Source organism: Rhea americana, unplaced genomic scaffold (genome assembly GCF_003343005.1).
Source record: "Rhea americana isolate MKP2758 unplaced genomic scaffold, rheAme1 scaffold_84, whole genome shotgun sequence".
In the NCBI taxonomy this organism is placed as follows: Eukaryota; Metazoa; Chordata; class Aves; order Rheiformes; family Rheidae; genus Rhea; species Rhea americana.
This window is the reverse complement of record NW_028187023.1, coordinates 3491888-3504306: the sequence shown is the minus strand read 5'-3', so window position 1 is coordinate 3504306 and position 12419 is coordinate 3491888. Positions and strand designations below refer to the sequence as shown.

The 12419-nt window shown below is 42.6% G+C and overlaps 1 protein-coding gene across 1 annotated transcript; it reads left to right on the top strand.

Moving 5' to 3' along the window:
* The first annotated feature begins 3005 nt into the window (after nucleotides 1-3005).
* On the top strand, nucleotides 3006-7749 carry SYNJ2BP (synaptojanin 2 binding protein). The gene is made up of 4 exons (XM_085323357.1): nucleotides 3006-3078; nucleotides 3470-3642; nucleotides 5136-5231; nucleotides 6255-7749. Exons 1-4 carry the CDS (start codon nucleotides 3006-3008, stop codon nucleotides 6393-6395), a joined length of 483 nt encoding a protein of 160 aa, XP_085179483.1. The 3' UTR covers nucleotides 6396-7749.
* Nucleotides 7750-12419: the final 4670 nt, after the last annotated feature.

The following is a 12419-nucleotide window of genomic DNA, read 5'->3' as shown; positions in this document are numbered from 1 at the left end:
AAATTGCTCCTCACGTTCAGGCRGAACTTCCTGTGGTTCAGTTTGTGCCCATTGCCTCTAGTCCTGTCACATGGGGCAACTGAAAAGAGTTTGTCCCCATTCCCTTGACACCCTCCCTTCAGGTACTTGTACACATTGATATGATCCCCCCTCAGTCTTCTCTTCCCCAGGCTGAAGAGGCCCAGCTCTCRCAGCYGTTCCTCATAGGGCASGTGCTCCAGCCCTCTGATCATCTTYGTAGCCCCACRCTGGACTCCCTCCAGTAGCTCCATGTCTCTCTTGTACTGGGGAGCCCACAACWGGACGCAGTACTCGAGATGAGGCCTCAGCAGGGCTGAATAGAGGGGCAGGATCACCTCCCTTGACCTGCTGGCAACACTCTTCCTAACGCACCCCTGGAGACCATTGGCTTTCTTAGCCACAAGGGCACATTGCTGGCCCATGGTTAACTTGTCATCCACCAACTCTCCCAGGTCCTTCTCTGCAGAGCTGCTCTCCAGCAGGTCAGTCCCCAGCTTGTCCTGGTGCCTAGGGTTATTCCTCCCTAGGTGCAGGACTCAGCACTTGCCCTTGTTGAACCTCAGGAGGTTCCTCTCCACCCCGCTCTGCAGGCCTCTCTGAATGGCAGCACAGCCCTCTGGTGTATCAGCCACTCCTCCCAGCTTGGTAGCAGCAGCAAACTTGCTGAGGAGGCACTTTATCCCGTCAGCCAGGTCACTGAAGAAGAAGTTGAATGGGATGGGACCCAGTACTGAGCCCGGGGGGATGCCCCTAGCCACAGGCCTCCAACTAGACTCCACGCCACTGATGACGACCCTCTGAGCTCTGCCTTTCAGACAGTTCTCAATCCACCTCACTGTCCACTCGTTTAACCCACACTTCCTGAGCTTATCTAGGAGGATGTTTTGGGAGACAGTGTCAAAAGCCTTGCTGAAGTCAAGGTACAAAATGTCCATTGCTCTGCCCTCATCTACMCAGCCAGTCATTCCATCATAGAAAGCTATCAGATTGGTTAAGCATGATTTCCCCTTGGTGAATCCATGCTGGCTAATCCTGATCACCTTCTTTTCCTCCATCTCTCTGTCTGGAGATCACATCCAGAATGAGCTGTTCCATCACCTTTCCAGGGATGGAGGTGAGGTTGACCAGCCTGTAGTTGCCTGGGTCCTCCTTCTTGCCCTTTTTGAAGACTGGAATGACATTGGTTTTCTTCCAGTCCTCAGGCACCTCTCCATGACTTTTCAAAGATGATGGAGAGCAGCCTGGCAACAACATCTGCCAGCTCCCTCRGTACCCRTGGGTGCATCCCATCCGGGCCCATGGATTTGTGGATGTCTAGCCTGCCCAGAAGGTCTCTAATCCTATCCTCCTCAACCATAGGAAAGTCTTCCCTTCTCCAGACTTTCTCCCTCACATCCAGGTTCTGGGATTCTTGAGGGCTGCCCTTAGCAGCGAAGACTGAAGCAAAGAAGGCATTCAGTAATTCTGCCTTCTCTGTATCCCTTGTCACCAGGGCCCCTGCCCCATTCAGTAGSGGGCCCACATTTTCCCTAGTCCTCCTCTTGCTGCTGATGTAGTTGAAGAAGCTCTTCCTGTTGTCCTTGACATYCCTTGCCAGACTCAATTCCAGCTGGGCCTTAGCTTTCCTCGCAGCATCTCTRTATGCTCTGACTGCATTCCTGTAATTCTCCCAAGTAGCCTGTCCCCTCTTCCACATTCTGTGTATTTTCKTCTTCTGTTTGAATTTGGCCAAGAGCTSCTTGCTCACACATGCAGGTCTCCTGCCCCTTTTTCTGCACTTCTTACTCATAGGGATGTACTGCTCTTGAGCTTGGAGGAAGTGATGTTTGAATACTAGCCAGCTTTCCTGGATCCCCCTTCCTTCTTAGGCCTTAACCCATGAGACTCCACCGATAAGGTCTCTGAAGAGCCCRAAGTCCGCTCTCCTGAAGTCCAGGGTTGCAATCCTGCTTGTTACCTTACTTCTTTCCTGCAGGATCCTGAACTCCACCATCTCGTGGTCACTGCAGCCAAGGCTACCCCCAACCTTCACATCTCTAACCAGTCCCTCTTTGTTGGTAAGGACAAGATCCAGCAGGACATCCTTCCTCGTAGGCTCCTCCACCATTTGTGACAAGAAGTTCTCATCARTGCATTGGAGGAGCCTCCTGGACTGTTTGTGCCTTGCTGTGTAGTCCCTCCAGCAGATGTCAGSGTGGTTGAAGTCCTCCRTGAGAACCAGGGCCTGTAATCGTGAGGCTACCTCCAGCTGTCTATAGAAGGCCTCATCAACTTTCTCTTCCTGGTCAGGTGGCCTGTAGTAGACACCSACAAYAGTGTCCCCCATGTTGGCCTGCCCTTTGATCTTCACCCAGAAGCTCTCAACTGCCTCTTCCTCCTCCCCRYCTAGGCAGAGCTCGATGCATTCCAGTTGCTCTCTCACATAAAGAGCAACTCCACCACCTCGCCTTCCTGGCCTGTCTTTCCTAAAAAGCACATAGCCATCCATGGCAGCATTCCAGTCATGTGAGCTATCCCACCATGTCTCTGTGATTGCAATGAGATCATGGCCCTGYGATTGCACACAGATCTCCAGCTCCTCCTGCTTGGTCCCCATGCTGCGTGCATTGGTGTACATGCATTTCAAAGAGGTATCTTTAACTGCTCTTAAATCCAGCAGCTGGYTTCGCTTAGAGGTCTGTAATCAAGGCTTATTTAAAAGAGCAATGCAAAGAAACACGAAGTAGACCTTAGTTCTGTTTAATATATGTGTATTTCTTCTTGTTTTGTCTCAAATCAAGAACTTTGTATTTATTTCCTGACATGTTTTGGATTCCTGGAGCAGAACAAAGTAATTAAATTAAATTTGAGCTAATCTCCTTCTCAGAGGTGAAGAATGGCAGCTTCAGCTCCTTAGATGTGGAAATGGAGCGCTTGGAGCTGTAGGAGCCCTCACTGGTAGCACAGCTCCACCTGTCTGTTCRCTCATTTGCAGAAGGGGTCTGATGCCCCCTGCCTTTCCTAACTCTGTCCCAACTCATGAGGGTCTTGTGAGGCATGATTCCTGGTTGCTCAAAAGTAATGATTTACAGTAGTCTGCTGTGAAATGCAAAATGCTTTCTTTTCCTTGCAAAATGCTTTCTTTTCCTTTCACACAGTACTGAAGAGGGTTATTCCTGCTGAAGGCTGAATAAACTTTTCAGAAATGTTAGCTTGCCCTCAGTATTCCCCAACACCCCCTGGACAACAGCTCATAGATACCTTACAGAATGGAGCTGTGGCCCCTAACGTGTCCAGGTCTCTCCTCTGCTTTGAAGAACAGTATGATGAGACAAACTTCTCTAGGCAGTGATGACTGGAAAGGATGATGCAGATTTGTGTGCTATGAGTTTGATATAGATGAGAAGACAGGAGAATGGGAGTGTACGGTGCAGCCCCTCACAACGGCAAGAGTGTCTTAAGCTTTGAGTTATTTCTCATCAGCTTTGTCTTTGGCTTACCTTAGGGCTGGGCTTCAACATTGTTGGTGGGACAGATCAGCAGTACATTTCCAATGACAGCAGCATCTATGTCAGCCGGATCAAAAAGGATGGGGCAGCTTACCTTGATGGCCGATTACAAGAAGGAGATAAAATTTTAGCGGTAAGCCCTTTGTTCTGTCGCCTTGCTGTATTCTTGAAGTGCTTTGATCATGATGAAGTGCTTTGAGTGACATGATGAGAGATGCGGGTTTGCCATCAGAGTGCATGAATGCAATTAGGTGATCCTCAGGAAACTAAGTGGAGGACCTGCCTTGAGGTTATGGGCAGAGCTTTGAGTACCAGGAAATTGAGGTGGGAGTGCCTCTACACAAGGGCCCATCTCATCTGCCGTCTTGATTTGTTCTCAGAAGCATTACTTGGTGCTGCATTTGTATTTCGTCTGTGACTTGCCTCCCAGAGGCTTTAGGATTCATCAGACCTTTTCTTGCTCTCATTAGATTGTCATTTACAAACATGGAAATACAGGAATTGGTCTTCTACCTCTAAGTTTCTATTTATTTGCATGATAGTCAGTGACTATTGATCTTTGGTTCAGGAGGATCTGAACTTTTAGGCCATAAATTACTTAATTGCAAATGACGTAGTTTTCCTTGCAGAAAAATGTTTTAAGGTGACTGAGCTACAGTCCCCCAGTTTCTTTTCTGTTGGCTGTTAGCAAGCATACAAGACAATATACTTAAAAACATGATAGAGTGAAGAAGTAGCCTCTCTTTATCTGATACATGATCATTTTGTACTTCTTAATAGGMAAGTCTAAAATAAAATTGTGTTTTTAGCCTCTATAAATAAATAGTGTCTTGTGCTAGTTGAGCCTCTTACTGATCGAGAGAATGATACTAAATCTCTGATTACTCTGAATGATACTAGAACTGCAGAAAAACTTTGTATCTTTTCTTGACAATTTAATATTCATGTGTAATGTATTTGGGCAGTTTTAAATATCAAGAGAAGGGTGGAACAGGGTGTGATGTGAGGGGATAMAATTAGGAGTAATAGTGATGAAAGAGAAAAATTAGCGTGAGTATCAGGAGTTAGCAAGTGAAATCAAGTAGATATAGACCCTCTGCCATGAGATATTATTTAAAATGAAAGAAAATCCTAACACATCTAAGTGAATGTCAAGTGTGCATGTAAGTCTTTTTGTATCTTAGAATCCTTTTAAATGTTTATTTACAACACTCAAACAGAAATAAGGTTTCAAAAGTAGACCAGTAGAAGGTAAAATGTGGAAAAGGTATTACTTTAACAATAATTTTGCTCTAGCTACTTTTATTTTCCTTTAGATGTCACAGTTATTTTTTCCAGTAAAGCAACAACATAAGAAGCTGCTATTGATACAACTGTCGTCTTAGGTTTTGCTCCTAGGTAGTGTTCTCAGCATCTCCGTTTCTTGGCTTGAAAGTTCTCATGTTATCTTTCAGCACAAATACATCTATAATATCAGTGGATGAATCTGTATCTTGCCAATTATAGTTATGTGTACTAAATGCAGAACTTTGTAAGAGGAAGAATTTTGTCTCTTTCTTTCTATGTTACCTTGCATCATAAAAAATTTGCTTTTTACCCTGGTTCTCCTTTTTCTTTTTTCACTAGGTCAATGGCAGAGACTTGAAAGATTTACGGCACAAGGATGCTGTGGAACTGTTCCGGAATGCAGGCTATGATGTGTCTCTGAAAATTCAGCGCAGGGTATRTTTTACCCATTTTTTAGGGTGTTCCTAGCTTAGTTTAGACTGGTTCCTGTGGCTGATGGATGTGTATTTTACAAGTCAGAAAAATACCCAGTTAAGGCCCTCAGTATAAATTCTACGTATAAAGATTTTGTTTGAACTGTAACTCCCTCTAACTGACCATGAGTTGTATCCCTCTCTTGTGTTACTCAGTTGTAACAGTATCAGTGAAAAGGTGAGTTTGGAGGAGTCCCCAGGTCTTTGTTTTCCTGCTAAGAATATGATGTATTTTCTCACAGTTGTTCTTTCTCAGAGGCAAGGATTTGTCTGTGAAGGCAAAGTCTCAAGTTCTCCATTTTTTTCTGAGAGACAAAATTCCCTTGTTTCAGAGGTCATCACCTCATACTAGTGCTGAGAAGCATTTGCAGCCCAGCACAAAGGAAATGTGTGCTGCTGCAGTTTAAAAATACTGGCACCATTTGGATATAGAAGGAGAGGAATCCTTAATGCATTCTTGTTGTTTGGACGTGTCTGGCCAGCATTGAAGTTGATAAAGGRCAATGATCAACCTGAAGCATGTTGGTGTGGGGAGGTGGGATGGGGCCCCTCTTCTACTCTCTTAATGGAAGAGTAAATCTGGACCACTGCACAGAGCAAGTAAGAAAAATGGATGGGATTAGTGATGCCCTCTTGTTGGGAATGACACCAGAAAATAGTATGATGGAAAGTGCACCCAGGGATGTCTGGGTATGTGTATAGATTGCTTCTGCTTCATGAGACCTAACCTGCCCCAGGTGTTGAACTCTTTACCTTGTGACTAGTTCATGAAGTGGTAGAGAAAGGTGAGGATGACTTGYAGTGAAAGGGTACCCCGTAGTAAAGCGCAGCTCAGGAAAGCCATTCTAACCCTCCCATGTGTAGAGTGCACAGGTAGCTGGAGGAACCATCTTGCATGTCCTTACAGTACCACCTGGTCCTGACATGGGATTGGGGGTTCTCCTGCAGTGGGCTCTCTCACACAAATACTTTTCTTCCCTTGTAGCTGCAGCCACAAAATGGCCCAGCGAGTCATCGAGGTGATGGAGAACCAGGTGGGCTTCCTCTAGCAGCCATTCTTGTGCCAGGCCTGGCRCTTGCTGTGGCAGCAGTGTGGATCATGCTGAGGTATCGACAGCGGATATGAAGAGTTCATGCTAGGATGTATTTTAAAGAAAGAGAGAATCAACGATCTTATCACAGACTGATGTCCAAAAGCATCATTGCCTATCATAAAGCTGCTGCTAATGTTCTTTATATATTGATTTTCTTGTAGGGTAGATGGAAACAGAAAGGAAAAGGGGAAGAAAGATGACTGTGTTCACATGTAGGGTGGAATAGCTGTATTTTTGACTAGTGTAAGGGAGTCTTTGGCTATGTCCCTCTTTTCTGCATTGTGAACTTTCAAACATGCTCATGTGTTCCATGTTTTGAGAAGTTACTTCTGTTAAAGAGGCTGGGGGTGGGTTAGGGTGGTTTTAAAACAAAAATTTTTACTAGAGACTTTGCCTTGTTCCCACTGAATTCTTCTTGCAACCAATGATCCTTGTCTCTGAGCAATGAATAAAGAGGAGGAATGTGGAGGGTATTTTATTTTCCGTTTAATTTTTTTTGGTTGTTGCTAAATAAATGCCTTAGGAAAAATTGTATAAAATCTGATCTGTGATTTCACAGGTAAAATTATCAGTGTAGCTGCTGATTTAAAGCTAATGTGCAGTCTTGATGAAGAATTCTGCTGTTTCTGTAAAGACAGAAGATAGCCTGCTGCTAGAAAGAATCAGAAGGGCTGCTTATTCTTGAGTTAGACTTGCAAGAAGAAGCTTTCCACAAGTGCTGAGAAAGAGACAGGCAGACAACAGAATCACAAGGGTAAGCAATGGCAAGAGATACCCGATGGTCATGCTGAGGGTGCAGAAAGGTCTTTAAAGTGGCAATGAAGCAATAGCACTTCCACCCATCAAGCTACTTGAAGTCGTTCAGGTTAAAGGTCTTTTTTGCATTGTTTTGGGGGTTGCTTTTTGCATGGGAAATTCTTCAGATAAAGGGKTTTTTTTTGTTTTTGTTTTTGCATTCTGCCATCACAAAAATCTTAGAATGATGGAAGCCAGGGAGCCCAGAGCAGTCTGAGTTCATCTTGGCTATTGGTTATTTCCTAAGACTGATGTGGTGTTGAGGAGATAGACTGGCAGGTGTTAGCCGGAGTGAGGCTTAGTAAATAAAATGGAAGGAAGAARCCCTTACTCTGAAAAGAGTGTTGCTGAAATTACCTGCAGGACCTTATTTCCTCACTGCGATTTGTATGATTTTAAACGCCTCGACTGACCTAAGCTCTGTGGGGAAAGACCTATTTCTCTTGTCTCCAAGAAAGAATGCTTTTTGTTTGTTTGTTTTGTAAAAGAAAACCAAAATGTATAGTTTGGTCTGTATGATGCCAAAAAAAATCACCTATGCAATGTATATGTATTCAAACAAAGAAATCTRTCTGGTCTTTTGATGCTTTACTTGTCTCTTTTTCCTCATTATTTTAGCAGGATTTTTCTGATGCTTTCAAAATCGTTATGTGCCAGCTGTATTTCTGGCCTCCAGAGGAGGTAGAAGTGGTATGATGTTAGACATGACATTCCTATGTCATCACAAAAAGTTTCAGAGCGTTTACACCACATGAAGTCTTGTTTTGGCAATAAACTGCTCCACTGTAAGGGAGGGAGGGAGAGAGGGATATATATATATATATATGTATATGTGTGTGTATATATGTATATATAACTGGAGGAATTTTGCCCTATATTCTTAGGGAACTTTGGGAAGAGACTTGGCCTGAGGTTTGCGGAAGCATATATTGGTGTCGGATAGTCTGAGCCTGTGTATCTAGTGACTTACCTTGTTCGGCAAAGCAGTTAMGTCTGATAGCATATGGGTAGCTGTTCAGATAGCTTTTTGCAGATAAAGCAGCTTGCTTGTCTAAGGCCTGGTCTAAGCCTTGGTGTCCATGTAGAGCACTCACAAATGTGATTAAGGAAGCAGAATATGGGTGTAGACAGTAAAGAAAGGTCTGTGTAACAAAYCTCTGCTTGTTAGTCCTCAGCTATGTGTAGACCCTCATCTGCAAGAGGGGGATTGTGTAGAAAAGGCTAAGGAGGATGAGGCATTGTAGAAGGGAGTGGTTATTTTCACTCTTTTCCTGTTGAAAAAGCAGAGAAAGATGAGTCCTTGTTTATTCCTTTCAGCTTTGGGATTTTGATACTGTTCAGGCATGATTGCTRTCTGTGGTGCAGGTAGTTTATTAAATTATTGGGAAGGGATAAYATGCTACGCCCAGATAATTGGTGTGGCATACTGAGCAAGGAAAGACCTATCTGGTAGATACTGTTTCTTTGGATTTCTTTTTCAAAGTTATTGAATAATTTTAATCCCGGGGCAGGTGGTATATATTGCTACTCAGTGGCTTTTCTAGAAGTCAGGTAAGTAGTGTCTACTCAAATTTTAGATCATCCAGTCTAACCCATCWACCCTCAGTAGCACCTTTTTATGTCTGCCCTTCAAAACAGTGTCRAGCAGTACTAAGCAGTCTCTCTTCTAATCCCTGCCATCTCCTGTCCCATTTATTGATAACATCTTTGTGGAAAAATACACYTCAACCCCAAAGTCTCCTTCTATGAGCTGTGGATCAGCTTATTTTCTATCAGCAGCTGGACTGTGTCACCTAAACTTTGTATGTTTTCCAAAGTCTCCTCTGCTCTGTTTCTGTAGCCTTGAATTTCATCTTCACTTAACATTGTATATATGTTTTCTACATATGAAGTGAATTGAAAAAATGTCTAAAGGGATAGCTTGTAAATTCAAGTGGTCAATGAGAATTTCAGCTTTTGTTACTAAGCTAATGAGTTAAAATCATATACTTGGGGCTTTGAAAAGTGTTATAAAGTTGAGATCTTGAATACAAATTTAAAAAGCATCCAAAAAGTATCRTTTATATATGTTTTTGAAAACTCATTTGCCATGAATATTTAAGGCAGCTGATACGTCTTTCCAACTCTCATCTAGCCCCTCAAGCTTATTGTGAGCTTACTRAACTGCTGGGGCCTGAATTTTCATATCCATAGTTTAAAATCAAATCTATCTAGTCTGGGTTTCTGTGCATTCTAGGCATTTATTTCACCCAGTTTCCTGAATTGTATGTACTAACAATATGCATTTGACTCAGACATAACATTAAGGAAGATCAGCCAGACTTGATGTCAAAATATGAAGATGTACTACTTCTCTGGCAATTTTTAATTAAACAAGCCAACTATAAAGAAGGGTGTGGGATGGAAAGATGCTGTATTTTTAATTTGCCTTCAGGTTTCAACARCTGGTTTGTTGGGAGTTTTCTGGTGCTATGTTAAAGAGGCCTCTAATAACTGATAGTTTCTCCCTGTGAAGGCATACCTGTGCTGTAATGCCTTACCTCTCACACATTATTTCAAAGAATGAAGCCATAGAATCCTGTAAGATTCTCRGTGTAAAACACTTTTTCTCTTGGAGTAGTATGTAGCTTCTTTCTACCACATCCTTTTTAGTTTTTCGGTATTGCTTTGTAAAATGCAGACATCCCAAATGTGTGCAGAGTTTCATTATCAAGCATGTCAGTGCTATATACCAAGTGTTTTCAATACTGATTTTATCTGCAAACCTGTAACAGCTTGCTGTTGAATGTGCAGACCCCTGCATAGYAAATCTAAGCCAACTCCTAACAGCTGGCTTACCTTGCATACCTTTTATCGACCTCWTAGAAGCAGTTTTCTCCCTCTTCTTTTGCTTTCTTGAATGCCCTAAGGAATCTGTGAACCATATATAAACGCCATTGCCACATACAGAAGTAAACTCACTTCATTTCAGTTTATAAATCATAAGAGCAATCCCTGTTGGCCACAGTGTGATATTAGGAGCTCGCGGTATGTGCCTGTCTATCCTGACTTTATATTCTCTTCGTACCCAGATGTGGTCGGCATTGTGTGAGTGAAGCCTGCATTCTTTCAAAGGTCCCTGGGGCTTTCGATCTCGTTCGTAATTGTTGCCACCTCAGCTGGGGCCCTGGTTCCTCCTCTGGCAACTGTTCAAGGTTTTTGAAACAGAACTTGAGCTCTTCTCTTCCTGGAAGGTGCTAGTACGAGGGTAATAATTTGTTCAGGTTAGCTTTATGGGCCAGTCTATTTTTTGATGTCAGTTTTGCATGAGGAAGTCTTTCTCCACTGCTCAGATTCAAAGAAAGAGCAGGTAATCTACTTATGGGAGAGGGCCTTTAACTGTACCTTTCTTCTCAGGGTTTTCTTTGTGACTAGCTTCAGGCAGATGCATGCTGTGTCTGTGCTGCCTCGCTCCATATGTTCCCACTTTGGAATTCTGCTCTGTGTCTCCCCACGTGCGGCCGAGGGAGACTATATGCCTTCCACAAATTTCTTAAAGAAGGATCCACCTATGAGAAGAGTGTGTACTGGTTTAAACAAAGAGTGATGCTGTGTGGATTTAAAATATGACTTTCCAGATTTGAGAGATTTTATCCATATTGCTGCAGCTGTAACTAAGTATGCAAGATAATTATTCAAATTACCATGTGGATGACTGGAGATCACTCACCAAGATTTCATGCTGGTGTTTGTGTGCAGGTGAAACATGGGTCTGTTTGCTTTTGCTTTCTCACTAAATGCATTGGTCTTCCAGCCATAGTTCCTTTTAGTAAAATTCTCATCTCTGCTTTCCCTCTTCCCCACCTCTCAGCGGCTTAATATGTGCCTGACTCACATTTTTTTACTGTGACACAAATGCAATTGTTGCAGAAAAATTGCTGCTGCTTTTTGCTTTGAGTCAGCAGATACTGATATTTGTTCATTCATCTGTGCCACCTAAGGTCGGTAGAAGTTATGTCAAACGTACTGCCAGATTCCGACCTATGCTCTGAACTAACTGTCAGTGTTACTTGCTCCTTCCCTATTTTCTTCCCCGTGAAAATGGACTTTGGCACTTAGGTCTGTGACAGCTCTTGTTCTGACTGGTGCATCAGGTGTTGGAGAATAAACAACAGAACAGCAAGCATGGGTGTGCTCTCATCTGAGATAACTGATGTTATTACTTACAGCAGTAACAAGCTCTGATCAGTTGTGAACTGATCCCAGAAAAGCCCTATAATGACACAGTGTTGGGCTTATGAGACCCTGGAAGTTTTTGGTGAGCGTCAATATTTTAAGCAGGATGCTCCAGTCTCTCCAGCAATAAGCACCAGAACTGCTTCAGGTGTGGGAAAGTCAGATGTTGATTATAGTGGGAACACAGCTGGGCATGGTTGATTTTAAACATAGCATTTGCCAGGAAGGGAGAAGTAGCAGTTTAAGGTGTAAGCTAGGCTGTTCTTTCATTTTTGACACAACAGCCTGTTTCAATTACTTTAATTGTTACTAGTAATAAGCACTTGATKCACCTTTAGAACTCCTCTGGATATTAGTAATGCTAATGCAGATAGTCTAGAAGCTTTTTCTCCCTAGATCACTTAAAATTTAAAATTGATAGATAGTTTTCAAAGTAGATTACTGATACTAATTGAAGAACATGAAGCTGTTAAATTRGAGTAGCCTAAATCAGATGATATTGAGGCTACTTTATATACATTAGTGTAGGGAAGCATGTGGGTGTTTTTTAATTTAGAAAAATTGAGATATTAGCAATCTAGTGTTAGAAATTGTTAGCCTGGGGATTTCCAAATGAAACTAGTTACTATATAAAAAAAAAAGTCATCAGGTAACTGGTAAAATATTTGTGAAATGTTTTACTTATGTATATAGGCTATCAACAACATGAAGTAGTGGCTTCACAGTTACCYGGAAGGATCTTTTGCTTCTCATCATGTCAAAGCAAAGTTCTTAATCACCGAAGCAATGAAATGGAAGGAAAGGGGGGGATATAAGAATTATAGTTTAAGGGCTTTTTTCCCCTTCTCTTGCTAAATGTAGCAAGTATAATATAAAATTTGAGAATAGAGTTCAGAAATTTAGCTTTCAAAGTGAGTAGTAATYCGTGAGTATATGGAGGTGTTTTCCTGCTCCTTTTATTGTGTAAATAATGTACTTCACGAGGGTTCCTTGCAGGTTTAGAGGAGACTGCACGCAGCTCTGTTTATGCTCCTCTACAGACTGTG